Below are 18,853 nucleotides of genomic sequence, written 5' to 3' on the forward strand. Positions count from 1 at the left end.
TCACTAGTGTGAATTTTTCCAGAAAACGCTCAGTGGAGAATGTTACTTTTGCTTAAAAACGTGATATTGAACATTAAATTTCAATAGGATATTGTGAGTTTAGACAGTTACAACCTTAAGAAACTGGCTCATCAGTGAGAGGAATAATAATATGCTAATAACTCACTTTTCAGCAAAAGTGGAGAATATGCCTTTTGCAGTTTAGGCCCTTCCTTTCCAGTGTTGTTTACAAGATCTCTGTAATGGTCTTGTTGGTAAGCAATGATACATTTCTTAGCTATAATTTGATGTTCAATTTCATTCCATATTTGTTCAATAATAATGCTAACATAGCAGTGCGATCTGCCCGTAGATTCCATTAATAAAAAGAAAATGCTAACCTAATTCTGGGACAACTACTTAGTTCCTGAACTACTAATCCCTATTAAAAACTAGGATGTGTGTTAAATTTAGGAAGAAACCAGTCTTTTAATAATTGCCATTCACAGCTATTTTCGGGACTATGCTATATTGATTTTACTGGCCAATTTCTGAAAAAAACCCCATGGATGGTCCTGTATCTCAAAAATGTACAAGCCAGTTTATAAGACTGGGCTGCAGTGTAATAAAAGGCCACCACTACATGACTACAAGAGAATCATATTTATGATTATCTAAACTAAAGAAACAAAAATGGTATTTATTTACATTAGTGTGACCATGGAAAATGAACTTTTTTTCATGGGTTGGGCATTTATAGTCAAGTATTATTATCACAGGTAAGTTACATATGAACTGGGGGTAAAGTATATTATTGTATTATATTTATGCCTTTCGGACATTATTGTGTTAAGGCATCACGTGATCTGGGATTCGACTTTTGCAAGCTCGAGTTAATTTTTTTTCTAAAAGAGCAAGCAGTGCGCAGCGGGCAGGCATCGTTGACAGGATTAACGTATTAGTCAGACTTGTCTTTATGAATTGCTTCCACGTGATACCGAACATCCAACACAAAGGTGTGCCATTACCACTATTGAACTAGGAAGTTAAGAATAGACGTGGAGGAACAACGGTAGTTTAAAATGGCGTCCCTTCTTTATTTGAGAAGGCGAGGAGTATTACCAAAACCTGTCAAATATGGATAGTGTTGCCAGAGGTACGATAATTATCGTAAAGGTACGATAATTTTATTGATTTTATGTGCCGGTAAGATACACTATGGGTAGTTATATTATCATACCATGAAAGATTTTTGACAAATTTATACAAGTAACAAACCAAAAGTTAATCATAACATAATTTATTATACGAACATAACATACTTTTTCATTAAATGTGTTTGGTACAATTATTTTAAATGAAAGTAAGATAATTTCTCGTTGGTATGATAATCAGTATTTAAAATCTGGCTATACTGAGTTTGAGCAGAGAGGAGTTATAGGAAACTGTCAAAAACGGAGTTTTCAGAGGATTTAAAAAAATCGTAACTCCTTTGATTTTCGTTGCCGACGAATTTTTTCTTCACTATTGTTTTCAGGAAAAATTGTAGTATTCAGGAAAAAAAAATTAACATACCTTTCCATGGTCACGTTATTGTAAATTGATACCACAAAAATGTTGAATTACATTATATAAAAACTATCTATATTATTTAGCCTATCTATAACATTTAGAAAACTTTACAATACCAAAGATGATTTACTGTGTCTTTCTTGGTTTGAAGATATTTGTTTTGTTGTTATTTTTATTATTTGAATGACATATTTGAAATCACCGGTCTTAATGTTCATTTGATAAATGGTTATGGATTGTTTTTATTATTTATGACCTTTAAAGTATTATTTAAACTATTTCTGATAATTTGAAACATGTGCATTTAGTTTAGTATTTTATATATGTTGATATAGATTGATAGTTCTGTTTTTCAATATATAAAGTATTAATTGTAATAAGCGGTATATAAACCGGGTCGGCTTACCATTCTCTGCCCGTCCTCGCTTTTTAAGCCACACCAATTTTTGGGACTACCGGTATATTAATTATATGTATCTTTTAAATTATGGATTGTCCCATACATGTCTAAAACGGAGAGACGATTTTTATAAAACTTTATATATACACATTCTAGACATAGTCCACTATATAATATAGCCCTTATCCAACTATTTTTGGAATTATATCAATTTTATGTGCCAAGTATTGAAACTAAATTTGAGTCCAGAAACCCAAAAATATACATGCCAGTTTTTATTAAATTTTGCACGGGATACATAGCTGTAGTATAACAAGCGGCCATCAACACATTCAAATCATGATTATAAATATCGATACTATCAAATTCAAGATTTAACATATAGATATTCATAATTAATCATGGCCAGCTGTTTTTAATTCGTTTATATACTGAGTAGCCTAATGACATCAACAAGAATAATGGCAATGAACCCACAATTACTGTCTCAAAATGTATTTTTAAACATTAATCAATGTTTTAAATAGTTACAAGATAATGACCTTTTTCCTTTAAATCCGAAGTAGGATATCCTGTTTGTAGTGAGGTGAAGAAAACTAGAATTAAGTTGGAAATTAAATAGTGTTTCGCTGCAAGAAAAGTCGGAATATTCACAACGTTGCAAAGAATCACTTCAGTTAACTTTTTTTGAACATTCTAAATTTGGTATTATGAATGTAACAGAGATTATGAATGTAATCATAAAAAATTTTAGTTGAAGGCTGTGATATAATAAGCGGCCACCAATGCAATCAAATGATGATTATCTAATGATTGAAACGTGATAGATGTTTTAAAGAACAATATGATTTTGCTAGTTTTCAATTATAGAAAAATTATGTATAAATTAATTTATATAATTTACAAATTATAATGTATAATTAGTATTATTACAACAAAACAATAACATTTAATTAACTTATGTATTTTCAAGGGTAAACTGGACTGCTTGTAAAACAAAGAAGATATTATGTTTGTCACTGTTCTTACCGCTATTAGTCAATAACAAAACACATGATTTCAATTTTTAGTTTATTTCCAAAATGATTTTACTTTGAATTAATTTTGAGCAGTAATGTCGAAATAAATTAAGTATTATTATGCTTTTAAAATCGTATTATAGTGAAGCTATACTTTTATATGTCAAATAAATGTATTTGTTTCAGATTACATAAAACAACTAATTTTTATTTAAACAATGTCTATTTTAAATCACTGGTCTATACTGATCATCGAAAGACCTTGACCCAAATATAAAACAATAATACTGGTCAATTTGATGGAAAAAGTTGAACTAAACCTCTGAGTCCCACTAGCGCACTGCATTGACAACAATGGACACCATCTGCTTGGCGTTATATTTAAAACTAAGTAAAAGTAAATATTAACTTGTGTATTTTATTATATAAAAAGAATGAAATGTATTTCTTCATTACTTTCTTTTTAATTTAATTTCTAAATAACCTCTGCCCCACCCTGTATAATTGTTGTATATAGTAATAAGTTGTATTTGACATATTAAAATTACTTCAACTAATTAGGTCTGAGTGACAACGCTTATGTGAAGCAGTTGTCATATTATCAAGAGTATAACATTGATTACCTCATAAGTTTAAAAGTAAATTGTTGTGAGATTTTTCTAAATTGCCTACCATATTGCAATTTTTGGAAAAATAAGACTAATATAAGACCATTACTACTACTTTAATTATTAATGTTTTGTTATCGAAGATTTAATTAATCTTCAGCTTTTAGAAATTGTAATTCAACCACCCCTAAGTGACAGCGCTGTTTTGAAACTGTTTTTCGTTATCTGAATTATTTTATTACCTTATAATTTTGTCCCAGTATTGGCATTTTGGCACAAAATTAATATACAGCTACTACTTCCTGAATTATGTTGTATTGTTGAAGAATAAATACTATTTCAACTCATAGAAATAATAATTCAACTACTTCTAAGTGATAACACTGTTGTAAAATTGTTGTCTATTATGTGAAATCAACTACTTCTAAGTGATAATACTGCTGTGTAATTGTTGTCTATTATATGAAATAATTTAATTACCATACAAACTTTAGAAGTAATGTTTTGTAAAATTTGAACTAATTTGGCCACTGTGCAGGCATTTTTTGCAAAATCATTTTATGTAGAAATACTATCTGTTATACTAGATCATTGTATGATAGATGATCACATAATATTTTAGCTCAAATGAACTTTTCAAAAACTACATTTAAGTAACGAAGCTCTTGTGAAGCAGTTGTCTTGTAATGTGAGATAATTTTGATTACCTCATGTGTGGTTTCTATATCTAACACATTGTAAAATTTGTACTAAACTGCCTACTGTGTTGGCACCTTTAGCAAAAACATGTAACGTGGAATTACCATTACTGGTACCTCTATTAGTAGAACATTCATTCTATAATTGAACAACACGTAATTAAACCTGAATAAACCTTTCATGAACTATGTTTGAGTGACAAAGCTCTTGTGAGGCAGTTGTCATGTAATGTTGTGAGGCTAATTTGATTACATCATGAGTGAGTTCTAGATCTAATAAAGTGTTATATCTCTGCTAAATTGCCTAAGTTACTGTGTTGGCACCTTTAGCAAAAACATGTAACGTGGAATTACCATTACCTCTATTAGTAGAACATTCATTCTATAATTGAAGAACACGTATTTAAACCCGAATAAACCTTTTATTAACTATGTTTAAGTGACAAAGCTCTTGTGAAGCAGTTCTCATGTAATGTTAAGAGACCAATTTGATTACCTCATGAGTGAGTTCTAGATTTAATAAATTGTAATATATGTACTAAATTGCCTACTGTGTTGGCACCTTTAGCAAAAACATGTAACGTGGAATTACCATTACCTCTATTAGTAGAACATTCATTCTATAATTGAAGAACACGTATTTTAACCCGAATAAACCTTTCATTAACTATGTTTAAGGACAAAGCTCTTGTGAAGCAGTTGTCATGAAATGTTGTGAGATCATTTTGATTACCACATGTCCTGTTTCTATATCTAATACACTGTAAAATTTGTACTAAATTGCCTATTGTATTTGGTCTTTTAGCAAAAATGTGTAATGTATAATAATTACAATAGTATTAGTACCTAGATCATTGTGTAATAGATGATCACATATTACAGCTCAAACAAACTGGTTATTAAGAGAGATTCTGGACTCAGACATATCTTTTTTTTAGTTTTTGATGAAAGAAGACTTTTAGTATTTTTTTAACATTGATTGGGTTCAGAAACCCCACATTAAGTGGTGGAGGGACGTATAAATACCATACGTACCATTTTATAATATTGATATTGATATAACTCGACTAATATTTGACCTAACACCTTCAAATTTGTGTCATTTTGTAGCCACGGATACTATCTAAATTTTTGGGTATTTGTTTGACCATACCATGCATATATTATTTTTTAACCCGCCGTTAGTCCCGTAAAGCTTTGTAACGCCGTTAGTCGGCTGTGGAGAATTTTTCTCACACCCTGTTTTTTCAAATACTTTGTTTAATATTCTCTATATTGTTAACAAAACTGACATTATTACTTAATATTTAAATAATAAACATAATAAAGTCACTTTTTACACAAAAAAAGGTTGATTCACTCATGCTATTATTGTCAAAAACCTTTGTTTTCTTAATTTTTTAGTCGTTTGTAAATGTAAATGCATTTAATACAACCCCTAGTATAATATTTAAGCTAAACAAGGTAGAGTAAAAACACATTTACAGTTAAGAGAGAGTTTATTAATACATAAAATAAAAGTTAGCCATATTAAACATGAGTTTAGTTAAGTTTTTTTTTTGTAAGTGAAATAATGATATACCTACTGTTATATGAAAAAGTCTTTGTTTTCTTTCTTCCAGAACACTTAACTTCGTACTTAGTCTTCTTTGTTGGCACATTCTGAGCACACTAAGACAGTGGTAGCAACATGTTCTTTACAAATGGGTGCTTGACACTCTCCGCAAGTATTCTTCGTATAACGGTTTTTTCTTCTTGGGCAATAGGCACATTTCGGGGGTTTCCCAGGTTCCTGTGCACAAGTGTGTTCAGCTGGGTTCCTAATATTGGCTTCTTCATGTTTACCAAGACAGTTTTTAATTTTTTGTCTCGTTGGGATCGACAGTGTTTTTATTTCAACTCTTCTCAAAAGAAGATTTTTTATCAAATCCTTGCCGAGTTCCATAAGAAATTGTCTTCTTGCCATTTCAGAGTTCGTGTTTGCTTTGAAAATTATACACGCATTGACAGCACCAACATTCAAAAGTCCATTGAAAACCGTAAACGGCCATCTTCTGCTAATTCTAGATACACAGTATTCTGTCTTCAGCCGGTCTACCACATCTACTCCACCTTTAGTTGCATTATAATATGTGATTATTTCGGGTTTCATGTCATTTCCACTTTTTTCATCAATTTTGTCATCATCATGAAGCATGGACAAAAGAAGAACTAGCTTATTATTTTTAGTGCTAGGCTTATACGATACCATTGAACAGTAATTTGGTGGCCTGGAAAAAGCAAAAATAGAAGAGCAGTTACGCCTTCCAGTAACATCAAGTAGTTCTGCAGGAATTTCACGTTTGTCTTTACGTAACGTTCCTACTACTGTTAGTCTGTGGTTGACGTAAAGGTCATTTGCCAGAGGTACTGACGTGAAAAAATTATCCATTGTTACATTTCGTCCTGTTTTATTTATTATAGAAATGCAACGTTTCACCACACTTGCTGCATCATTGTCCATTGTAAAAGGACTGTCCTTGGGCTGCTTGCCGGGGTAGATCTCCATGTAAGCTGTGTAAAAAGTTGCGGAGTCAACGGTTGCATAAATTTTTATACCGTATTTGCAGGGCTTACTTTTCATGTAAATACGAAATTTGCAACGGCCCCTAAACGGCTCCATCATTTCGTCGATAGTAACATTCTCGCCAACACTGTAGCTTTCTCCACAAGTTTTTACAAATGAATCAAATAACTCTCGAATCGGTGCTAAGTTATCTAACTTTTTCCTTGCAGCACGAGTATTTCCATCATCAAATCTTAGGGCCTGTGATAGCAAACTGAATCTTCTCTGTGACATAGTAGCAATGAAAATTTCTGGCGCTGTTCCATCAACTGTCCAGAGTTCATCCAAATGAATATGGTTGTTTTTCTTGACCCCTAATATATATAAGAGCCCGAAAAAAGCAGATATTTCTGTCACATCTGTAAGTCGGCAGTCTTGTTCTCCTCGAGTATATTTTTGACTCATTTTGGAAAGCTTTTGATTAGTGTATTTCACAATATCCTGCAACATAAAATCAGGGAAAAAAAGTTTCCAACAATCTACTATAGTTTTACACTCACGGGCTACTCCTCACGGCTCACTCCAGGTAATTTCGTCACGATGTTTTGAGGGCGAGCTTTGGTAGTGTTCGAGGTATGAAACTTATTCCAAATGACGTTAGTTTTTTTTCCCAATGTAACAATTCTGAGGGCATTCACGACTGACAGGTTGACTGCTACTACTTCCTCGACCACGAGTATCTCGTCGTACAGCACCAGGGCCTCGCACAGCAGTCCGACCTCTTGTGCCATGTGACCGAACAGGAGCATGGTCACGTCTCTTAGTTACTCGTCCACGAGCAACACCTCGCCCTCGAGCTTGACTCGAAAAATCACTAGGCCTACCAATTCCAATTTGGTTACTCCCAGTTAGCTCACTTTGACATGAGGAAGGAGGCCCTGGTTCAAGTACAGTATACTCATTGGTTTCCAAATCATGAATATCATTCTGGAAGCTAACTGGCTGTAAAGGCTCAACATGATTTATGGGTAGCAGATCATTTTGTAAACCAAATTGTTCATCAATGGCGATAAAAGTGCCACAATCTTGATTTGGTTCAGGTGTTGAAACAGGTATATCAGGAACCATATAAACATCATTATCAACCTCATCTGAGTTTTCTACATCAGAGCAAGATACTTCTGAGTGACGATCATCATCGTCATGTTCACTGGGTCCATCAGAGTCCTCTGAATCATCAGCATCGTCTGTATTGTTCAACCAACTCAACAACTGACTGTCTTGATCCATATTGAAAACTTATATCTAATGTAAAAACTAATGTAAATCAAGCAAGTAAAATAATGTCACTTAAACCAAAAAAATAAAATAAAAATGTCACGCGGTTAGTCGGGTGTAGAGGATAAAACTCACAACAACAGTGACGCGACTAGTCCCGAGTAGAAGATTCTCCTCACTGACGCGACATGGGCAGGTCTACCCCCCTCTACCAGACAACCGGCATCCAATAAAGTTTTGTTTGAGCTACCATAGCGCTCCTAGTGTACAGAGTGAGGAACTCCTAGAACGATTTGAACCTATGACCAATAGAATGCGCAGCCTGCTGAAAAATACGAAAATGTGAGAATTATTCTCACAGGGGGACTAACGGCGGGTTAACCAGGTTCAAAATAGTTTAAAAAAATTTTTATCAGCACACATTATAAACCAATTTTTATTTTAAAATCTACTAATGCTAGACACTTAATCATACTCAAAAAGTTGCTTTATATAATCAAGAACATGAAGTAAAAATTTCATCTTGATATCTTGTTTATTACCTGAGTTATTCAAATCTATTCTTCACAAAACGCTGTAAAATGTGATTTTCGGAAAATGACATTTAAAGTTTTGTTAGTTTTTTTAAAGAAACAAACTGAAGAAAATAAACATAAACTAACCTATATAAATTTAATTCAATAAACAATAATTTTCTACCATTATCACTAACAACAATACTTTCTTACCATAGGCCTACTGTATACTGAAAATAATTTTTCATTTACATAAGAAACCATGTTTATTTTCCTTAAAGTGGAAAGTAACATTATTTTAGAACAAGATAAACAAACACATAAATTATATGCCTCAAAACTCTCCAGCTCCATACATCTGTCCTTCTTTTTCTTTAATCCTCTTCTCTTCTTCCATCTGAGCTTGCTTTAATTTTGTCCTGTAGGCGATGTTTTTTTTCTTTTTTTCTGGCCGATGATAGTCGAAGACGGGATTTGTCCAATCTTTTGGCAATCAAAGAACTAAACTTTCCTAATTTCTGTACCTCAGAACTATATGGGCCTAAGTCACATTTAGTAGATTTTACAGGAGAGCATAAAAACTACGAACAGTTGTGTTTATTCTTTATTATAAAATTATGAACTGTGTTTAGTTTCTACTTCACAAGTTAACTTACTTATGTTTATAGAAGCATTAAACTGCTTTAGTATTTTTATGTAATTATTTTTTTGTTACATTAAAAATGGACTTACGATATTTTGGCTCTAATCAAAAACATATGTTATATTGCTACTTGGACTTAAGCAACCAAATTAAGTGTATCCATTAGCAACCAATATACATGGTTTAGTCAATAAAAACACTATTACAATGCTAATAAAATATATTATCTAACAATGTTGTAATGGCATCTGGAAAGTTGTTTTTTCTAAAATCAAAAACATTTGTTTTAATGCTATTTGGACTTAAGCATTGTATTTCCATTAGCAACTAATATACATTGTTTCGTCAATAAAACACTATTACACTGCTTATAAAAACTATAAATATAAGGTAAGAATTAATCTAATAATGTTGAACTGATATCTGGAAAGTCATTTTCACTAGCCCCATGTGGAAGGTTCTCAAAGTAAGCCTTGTATTCTTCAGGGACCCACTGGAGGATTGTCATTAAATCTCTGAATTTTTCATTACTTATTTTCCTCTTCTCAGATCTTAGTTTCGGAACTGATTCAGGCATGATTGTTTCTTTTCTCTTATTTCTTCTCAAATCCACACTTTTAAAATCAACATCATCAAAGCTTGTTTTATAGTACAGTATACCAAGTTCTTCTCTTCGAACCTGTAACCAAACTGTGTTGGAAATGAGGAAAGGTTCTCCAATAGTATTTTTTTTCCTGTTTATTAATGGTCCATCTTTATTAGTAAGCGAAAGAAAATCAAGAAAGTGTTCAAGAGACATTTTCTTTACAATGAATGGGTTTTTATTGCTACAAGATGCGATGAAGTTCGCCCAATCATTAGTAGTAAATATTGTGTTAGTTTTAAGATGCTTTTTTGCTCTTTCTATTAATCCATGTTTACCATCTACCTCCATATGTGTATGCCCAGCTAATAAAAATTTGTGGTTTATTTCATTAATGTTGGGTAGAGTTTTCAAAATCCAAATGTACATAAAAATCATATTAATATTTCTATTTTGACCGCTGCAGTTATCGGTCCAAACAGTCAGAGTGTCAATGCTGCTTTTATTGAGCTCTTCATTTGCCCAGGTAAACAAACAAGAAGCCATCTCACTTCCACCTCTACCTGCAGTGGTCTCATTCCAAATCATGCACCACGTTTTCTTTCCACTACTGTCGTCAATGGTGTAGTTTAGAGTCCAGAGCTTTCTCAAGTAGAAGCTTTGACAGTTTGTGAGAGCTGGAGTAGGAAGACACTTCTGTAGGTCTGCCATAACAACTTTAAATTTTTCATTTCCTTGTCCCAAAAGCTTATCTTCTTTTTTCAAATGGTATCTACGTGCTGCTTCATCTAGATGCTTCTGCTTTTCTGCTTGAAGGTTTTCTTTTTGCTCACCGTTTGCATTCTTTAATTGGCAATCAATTCTGTCACAAAAATCACATGTGTCATTGTCTGGCAAATGAAATGACAAATTGTATTCTCTATTGAAAATTTCTGAAAATAACCATTTCTTTTCGGGTTTGATATTTTTTTCTTTACATTCATTTTCATACATGGTATACATTATGGAAATGTTTAAATCATTACCCAAGTATTTTTTGTTTGTCCTTTCCCTACTATAGTGACTTTCATATGCTGGATATTTTGATATGTGGTTTCTTATGATATCCTTTGCTGTCTCTGGTATTTTGTTTCCTGGTACATGTTTGCCACGATGGTCTGGTTCAACCATACCAGTACTTTGGGTTTTTAAGAGAGCAAACTTAACAAATGTTTCTGATATTACTAGTGTGTTCAAGAAAAATTGTTTGCAAACTTTTTCAAAATTGTTATCCCATTTGAGAAAATAAGTATGGCTGTTTTTTTCTACTATTTCTAGAACCATCTCTTTGTCGTGACCTGGCTATTGGCTTGGTTGTAATACAAGAAACTATATACTGGCGTTTAGAACTTAAGTTTCTTTCACTATTATAATAGTCAGAATGAATGTGTACTCTTTGTGCATGACTTATGCGCTGAGAGCATTTCAAGCGACAAGTAGTTTTACAAGGAGGTCTTAAAGTTCTTTCTTTTACAATATCTCCTTTAGAGTTGACATGCTCTTTTCCAGAAATTCGTCCCTGCTTTCTAATGTTTTTTTTCCACTTTTTTTCATTCCTTATTCTTTTTCTTCCTTTATTTTTAGGTTGAGTAACTATCGGTAACTCGCTCTCCGTGTCATCTGAATCGGTGTATGGTACCAGAGGTATTATATTATTATTATTTGCTGTAGTATTTGTACTTACAGATTGACTTTGTACTTGTTCTAAATCGTTACTTAAAGTTGAATCACTCTCTGAACCTGAAGGTGGAGTGTATGTTGGATCATCGATGTCATTCTCAAATAGGTCGCTCACAGAAGATAGCGCATCATCTAAATCTTCCAGTGTTGTCGATGCTCCAGATTCTTGTTCCATGTTTGTCACTTGTGTTATCGTCTCTAGCTCCCATTCATTTGACTCTGAAAAATAAATTGTTAAGATATTTTGAATATTTAATTTTATTTAAGTGTTTTGCTTTTAATAACATAGAGCTTTCTTTCCTACAAGTGTTCCCAGCCTTCAAGAAATAGAGAAATTCACTCGGTTTTGTCCAATTTATTTTAATTTTTTAAATTGATGTTCCGCCAAAACATTGATTAGTTCATTATATAGATAGCCTACACAAAGAATGTGGATATAAAAAATATTATATCGTTAAAGTGGATTTCTATTGAATTTTTATCATGTTTTTGGTAATTATGTGTAATTTACTCGTCACTCACGAAGTTTTTCATATTGAAGTATAATTTCTGTTAAACATGTAGAATGTTAAATTAGGTAGAATAACAAGTCGGAAAGACAAAGAACCCCTAAGAATATAACTATTATCGTATGAAATTAATGCTCTCTGTCCCTACCGACTACAGCATTTACAGTCTAATGACAATGTACTAGGTCTAGGCCCAGCTTAACACGATTGAAATGGAACCTAAATTATTGCTAGGGTAGGCTAAAGCCCCCGAGTAAATACCTGCTACAATATGGTTAAATGGTTAAACATAACAGTAATTTACACAAAAAAGATTTTTATAACAACCATAAATTTACTGAAATTTATTTAAACTGAGCCTAGAGTATTATGTACCTACTAATCTCACCTGGTTCTACTGGAGTTGAAATGAAATTAAGAAGATGTACGTCTTTACTAGTTTCTCTTTCAACTTGGATATTTTCACTTTCATGCATGTTAAAATTCCATTGGGTTGAGTCATTGTCAGGTAAAACGAGGATGGATGTGCAATCTGGATTCAATACCTAGAAATAAAATTGAAAATCAAACATACACTTAGGCCTACTTCTCCTATTGGCACAACAATGTTCTAAACCTAGGCTAATAATAATAATAGGTACTTTGGGATTATACCGACCACACCAGTATGAAGAACACAAAAATAGAAATTTATAGAAACAAACATGATAGAACGAAAAAACAACTCTTCAATTACAAAATTACAAACTTACAAGCATTTCCAGGTATTGTGATCGGTATTGTTGTCGCTGTTATCTTATCTTTCTCGAGAATCCTGATTACGGCAGGCCGCGCGGCATCACGTGATTTGCACGGTACATAATTGCCTTTCCATTTCAATTCAATTTATATTTCTGATTAGCCCCTCTAGAATTTGATATTTTACTGATAGGTACTATCTCGAGGGATGTTTTTCTTTCGTCGACATCAGCGCGGGGCAGCACCGAAGGTGCTGTCGAAGCCCGCGCTGATGGCCGGAGGCACTCGCATTTTGGGTGGCGGAATGTGATCAAGAATAAAAACAAGTTTTGAGTGTTTTTTTAATAAAGAGTTTAGTTTGGTAAATGTTTGTTTTTGTTAAATTTTTGTGTTTGGAGAAATGTAGAGGTAAAACACGAAAGTACAACAAAGCGATGCACCAGCTGAACGGGCGGCGAGGCTCTGCAATCACGTTATCTACTAGACGCTCGACTTTGACCTCTGTCTGAGGATGGGGAGGGGTTTGCGATAAGACAATTCCTGTTTTATACTGACGAAATAGTCTTCTACGCTAATCTAGTAATCAGTAGAAGCAAAATGTTAAATAACGATTCATGTCTGGGTGTGGTCGGTATAATCCCAAAGTACCTAATAATAATAATAAAAATTGTTCCTTGAGGTCTGAGTATAAAATTCGAATTTTACTTTAAGTTTTACATATTGTTAGCTTGTAAACATATTTAAAAAATACTTACTTTTAATTCGGTTAAAGTCGGTGAAGGAGTGGAATTTCTTCGTGGAACTTCTACTGATTGATTGCTAGGACAATCATTAGTTTCAGGTTTCAGATTATCTTCAGTGAACGTATTAAGGTTTTTCAATTTGGAAAGTATAAACTTTCCCCTACTTTCCATATTAATACCAAAACGTTTTGTTAAAAGTAGAATAAAACTTTGATTAGTACAGCTCAGTCCTAACCTCAATAATCTCTCTAATAGCAGGCAGCAGCAATATCAATAGTATTATTGACACTCATCAGCTGTTCAGAAAAGAGGACTTGAGACTAAATGAGTATAGTGGCTAGGGCCAGACAATGGCAAGTCCATTTTGTGGACTTAGGTTTTTGCTGAAATGCTCAATGTTCAGAACCATAACATCATAGGTGGAGTTAAGTTTGTCTGGTTCTGATATACCTCAGGACTTAGACTCATATAACCTTTGATAAATCATAAAAATAGAATTTTTAGCGGAGTTACGATGGTATGGCTGGATGTAAAATGAAATTTTAAGAACATACGTGCAATAACCTAAAAAATAAGAAATTTTGGACTTAGGCTCATATGGTTCTGAGGTACAGATTTGAGGCCAGATGTTTCTTGATAATTGGAACACGTATTTAGGTATCCTGTATTATAGACACTAATGGCCTCAAATAGGCCTATTTCAAGTTTTATTTTTGAGGTGTACACGTTCTTTGAACATTTAGACCATATGGCATTATGCAATGCCTCATTAGCATTTTGAGTTCTACCTGGCAGACATCTGGTCAGTAGAGCTTCTCAGGATAGTCTTATATACAGTGGGGTGCAAAAGTAGGTATACAGTAATTAAATATGTTAAAGAATAAGTAGGTTTATTTCTACAAAACCTAAACTTTTACAATCTATTTTAAGAGCGTTAAGAAACAGAAATTAACTCTTAAAAGTGTTGTACTTCACCAATACACTTACTTCCTTTTGTGTTCAAATTGTTTGCCTTCACAGTCAACACACTGCTGTAACCTTGAAGTTACGCTTAAACACACTTTTCGGCAAAGTTCTTTATTTTCATCTATGTCTTGGCAAGCTTGGCGAATGAATTCAACCATCTGATTAAGATCACGAGGTTTTTTTTCGAAAAAACCTTGTCTTTGACAACTCCCCAAAAGAAAAAATCCATCGGTGTCAGATCGGGAGATCTTGCTGGCCATTCAACCGATCCTCTTCGACCGATCCACGAGTTAGGAAACTCCCGATTTAGTAGGTCACGCACGATTGTCGCATAGTGGGCAGGAGCTCCATCTTGTTGGAAGTAGAATACCTCATTACCCTGCTGGATTTTGATTTGTGGTATAACGTCAGTCAGCATGTTCCTGTATGCATGTTGGTCTACAGTGTTATGAAAAATGACAGGTCCAATGACACCTTAACATGAAATGCTAGCCCAAACTGTTACTCCAGGTTGATTTAGCTGTTCTTCGAATGTCAAGTGTGGATTATCAAAACAGTAATAGACACAGTTGTGTCTATTGACTGCACCTGAAAGCTTAAAATGAGCCTCATCGCTCCAAACAATTTTTTGAATAATTCCCGCACCTTGAAGTTCCTCGTTTAACATTATCTCGCAAAACTGCAGTCGACGATCAGGGTCGTCCTCTATTAGCCCATGAATAAGTCTTGGAATGTACATTTTCAAACCTAACCGTTTCATTAGGCGTCCTAAAGATCTGCGTTCAATGCCTAGTTCAATTGATGCCCTTTTTCTTGACTTTTTTGGGCTTTGAACATAGGTCTGCGCGACAATCATTTCGTTTTCAGGAGTAGTGACAGTGACTGGTCGTCCAGCCTTTGGACCATTGCAGATAGATCCTGTAAGGTTAAACTTATCTCTTAAGCAGGGTCCACACTATGCCGGGGTAGGCCGGGCGGGCTGACCCGGGTGGGCTAAAGGGCGCTCCTACACTGGAGCCGGTCCGCTCAGTCAGGTACGACCAACCCGGTTCCGATCAGACAGATCAGATTTGACCCTCCTACACTGCAGCCGGTATTTCAACCCGACAGAGGCAGAGAGATGAGAAACTCAGTACTCTGTCAGCTCTCAAGAAGTGCGGATCGTGGCTTTAACACTTTGAAGTTTGTTTAAGTTTTGTTGTTGATTATTGTTTGAATTTTACAATGGACGAGGATTTAGCGGATTTTTTGTTGTTAGACAGGAATTTATTATTAAATTCAAACACGAGACAGTTTTGGGTACATGAGTTTAATGAAGATCACACCCAAAGTGAGTTTTATGTGACCTGTTTACCCTTACGTGATCATGCTGACAAATTCAAGAAATACTATCGAATGACTGTTGAAACATATGACTACATACTGTCCCACATCAAGGGAGATTTACAGAAATGGTCCAACTTTAGAACTTGTATAGAACCTGCCGAAAAGCTATCGATTCTCTTGAGGTAAGTAAATAAACATAGTATTCAGGATTGAAAACATTTTTATTTTATCAAAATATAATTGTAAAATAATGTAAAATAAATATAACCCATGGAATCTAATGACTCTTAATGTTATTTGTATAACTAAGATTATAATGTATAATCTTAATGTTAATCTATTACAATACAATTTGAGCGCATGTATCAAATATTGTCTAACGTGAAGAGAATTATAATAATTAAATCTAATTGTAAAAATGTATGTAATAAATGAGAATAAAAGTTGTTACACCTATCAACAGGGTATATAAGTAAATACTAGCTAACAAACGGTCAAACATTTTTAAGCAAAAGCTTAAACAATACTTATGTAAAAAAGAGAACTAATCATTAATGTTTCATCTGTTAATGTTTGTACTTAGAGATTCTCGAAGGTATTGGTGTAGGGAGGCGTCTGTATTTGGTCATTAGGGGTAGGCCAGGTTTCAGTATGTGGTGTAGTAGGCCTTGAAGTTGATGCATAGGGATTATTTAAGTTGTATCCTCCAAAATTCCCTGATTGTGGACTAGAAAGAGGAGTATTTACGGATTGGTATGGCCTGTTGCATCTTTCTTCTGCTTCGAGCTCAGCGATGACGCTATTGAAGATTGAAGCTTTCAATTTCATTTTTCGAAGGTATGGTAGCTTCTTCAGTGCAGGCAGCAAACTTTTAAAAAACGATAAGTCTTCATCCTCTTCCTCCATTGAGCTGGATTTTTGGACAGCAAACCGAGCTTCCAGTAGCTGGACTTTCCTTTTTTCCAAATTAAGAGCCTCGTTTTGTATTGTCGATCCTCGCTTTCTCTTTTGCCGAGGACGCTGAAACTCGTTGTTCACTGGAGTAGGACTAGGTGTGGACGTGTTATCGGATCGTTGAGCTCGTTCTACATTTGGTGACTCATCAGGTTCGTCGATATTTAGAGTAGACGTCTCATCATGTTCTGTTAAATCGGCATAATCCTCAGATTCTAGAAGAGTGTTGACAGGCGTATCAGAGACAGGGAGATTTCCAGTTGTCACTCGTGGCTTCATTACAGGCAATAAGAAAGTTAAAGATTCAAAGTAGGTCCATGTTGGTTTTGCTCCGGAACCAGATTTGTTTTCTTTTACTTTCTTCCTGAACGTATCTCTCAAGTGCTCCCACGTCTTCCGTGCTTCGTCTCCTGAAATAATAATTTCCAGTTTGAAACTATAACTTAGACCAGCAATGCAATAAAAAAATACAATCTATCTGGCACAGTTAGTAGCGTATTCCTTGTAAAGTTATATTTTAATACAATCACAACTTATATAAAAAAATTAGCAGATAGTAGGTCTTTAGTTTTGAAAAATAGGTTTTAAAACAAGTGAAGTTAATATTTATTCCTAATTTTAATCGATTTTTTGAGGTTGTATTATTGTTTCAGGTATCTATCAACAGGCATGTCCTTTGAAGCATTGAGCGAAACATTTCGCATGAGCAACTACACCGTCGGAAAAATAGTCGAGGAAGTTTGTGATTGCATGTGGGAACAGCTTGCCCCAGTCCACTTACCAGTGCCTAATAAACAAAGATTTCTTGAAATTGCAGCAGAATTTAAGGAGAAATGGAACTTTCCCAACTGTGTAGGTTGTATAGACGGAAAACACGTGAGAATAAAATCTCCTGGGAAAAGCGGTACAATGTTTTTGAACTATAAGAAATTTTTTTCAGTTAACCTTCATGCAGTAGCCGACGCCAAGTGTAAATTCATATTCATAGATGTTGGAGCGTACGGAAAGCAAAGCGACGGGGGAGTTTTCGAAGCATCACCAATATCCAAGTTTTTTGAAAATTTCTCAGAACATTTGCCTGCTCCCTCACCGATAGATACCAGCAGTGAAACACTCATTCCATATGTTCTGGTAGGCGACGATGCCTATCCATTAAAATCATACATAATGAAGCCATTCGGCCAACGAAATTTGAGTGAAGAAGAGCGCATATTTAATTATCGATTGTCAAGGTGCAGACGTTGTGTCGAGTGTGCATTTGGCATTTTAACTTCAAAATGGAAATTGCTCAGCAAACCCATCGAAACAGAAGTAGGAAAGGCTGAGAAAATCATCAAATGTATGTGTCTTCTACAAAACATCATTATTGACAGAGATAATATTACCGTCAATCCAGGAGTTCTAGAAAAAGGTCTACAGGAATACGTACAACATCACCAAAGGCCTAATCTAGGTACTACTCGACGGTATAATAGAGCAACTACCGCTGCGAAGGATGTCAGAAATTTTTACAAAGAGTACTTCAATGGCCTAGGAAGTGTTCCGTGGCAAGATGAGATGGTCTTCAATGTTAACAAGTAAACATTAGTAGGCTTACTGAAAAAAAAGTTTAAAAAATAATTATGTTTGACAAACATTTGCTTCCAAGAACTGTTTTAACCATTATTACATATTTTTAGATATTGATTTGTAGTTTTTTTATACATATTTAAATCGATTATAACAATTAAATTCAATGTTGTATTACAATGTTTCCTTTATTTATTTTGATCATTCTGACATTACTCCATCAACATATACTGCAGTGGTATATACACCATCCAGGCCCACCTTCGTGGATCCACAAATCACGCTGGGCACCCCTACCCCCATTTGTCCCTACATACAATGTACAGCACTGCTAAGGTAAGATCTTTATAATAATGCAAATTTTTCTTGTTTGAAATTTTAGAAAATATACCAAAAATCCTAATAGGTTTAAGAGAACGAATTCCGGAATTTTGTGAAGTTAACCAAATAACTGCGTTACCTTGTTTTTAAGGTATTTTAACTGAAATG

General features: G+C 34.1%; 2 protein-coding genes and 1 long non-coding RNA gene across 4 annotated transcripts; 2 read left to right on the plus strand and 1 right to left on the minus strand.

Annotated features, from left to right (window-relative positions):
• LOC124358076 lies at nt 1–4,576 on the plus strand. The gene is made up of 2 exons (XR_006922040.1): nt 1–254; nt 3,157–4,576. It is a non-coding gene; the product is annotated as an uncharacterized LOC124358076 (long non-coding RNA).
• Nucleotides 4,577–9,205: 4,629 nt separating this feature from the next.
• Nucleotides 9,206–13,812, minus strand: LOC124358075. Of its 2 annotated transcripts, XM_046810371.1 has the most exons (3): nt 13,562–13,812; nt 12,457–12,613; nt 9,206–11,778 (listed from the first exon to the last, which is right to left on the minus strand). In XM_046810371.1, exons 1-3 carry the CDS (start codon nt 13,718–13,720, stop codon nt 11,108–11,110), a joined length of 987 nt encoding a protein of 328 aa, XP_046666327.1. In that variant the 5' UTR covers nt 13,721–13,812; the 3' UTR covers nt 9,206–11,107. The 2 variants fall into 2 exon arrangements, with proteins under 2 accessions (XP_046666327.1, XP_046666326.1); XM_046810370.1 differs by having other exon boundaries at nt 9,206–12,613.
• Nucleotides 13,813–14,786: 974 nt separating this feature from the next.
• On the plus strand, nt 14,787–18,447 carry LOC124358077. The gene is made up of 2 exons (XM_046810372.1): nt 14,787–16,023; nt 17,449–18,447. The coding sequence occupies exons 1-2, from the start codon at nt 15,740–15,742 to the stop codon at nt 18,374–18,376; spliced, it is 1,212 nt and encodes a 403-aa protein (XP_046666328.1). The 5' UTR covers nt 14,787–15,739; the 3' UTR covers nt 18,377–18,447.
• The last annotated feature ends 406 nt before the right edge of the window (nt 18,448–18,853 follow it).

The sequence above is a fragment of the Homalodisca vitripennis genome, chromosome 3, assembly GCF_021130785.1.
Source record: "Homalodisca vitripennis isolate AUS2020 chromosome 3, UT_GWSS_2.1, whole genome shotgun sequence".
NCBI lineage: Eukaryota > Metazoa > Arthropoda > Insecta > Hemiptera > Cicadellidae > Homalodisca > Homalodisca vitripennis.

Bases quoted from the DNA above. Each gene is read 5' to 3' on its own strand.
- LOC124358075 (XM_046810370.1), bottom strand. From the start codon at position 11,163: ATGGTTCTAGAAATAGTAGAAAAAAACAGCCATACTTATTTTCTCAAA.
- LOC124358077 (XM_046810372.1), top strand. From the start codon at position 15,740: ATGGACGAGGATTTAGCGGATTTTTTGTTGTTAGACAGGAATTTATTA. The intron at 16,024-17,448 runs GTAAGTAAATAA...TTATTGTTTCAG, and splicing joins AAGCTATCGATTCTCTTGAG to GTATCTATCAACAGGCATGT.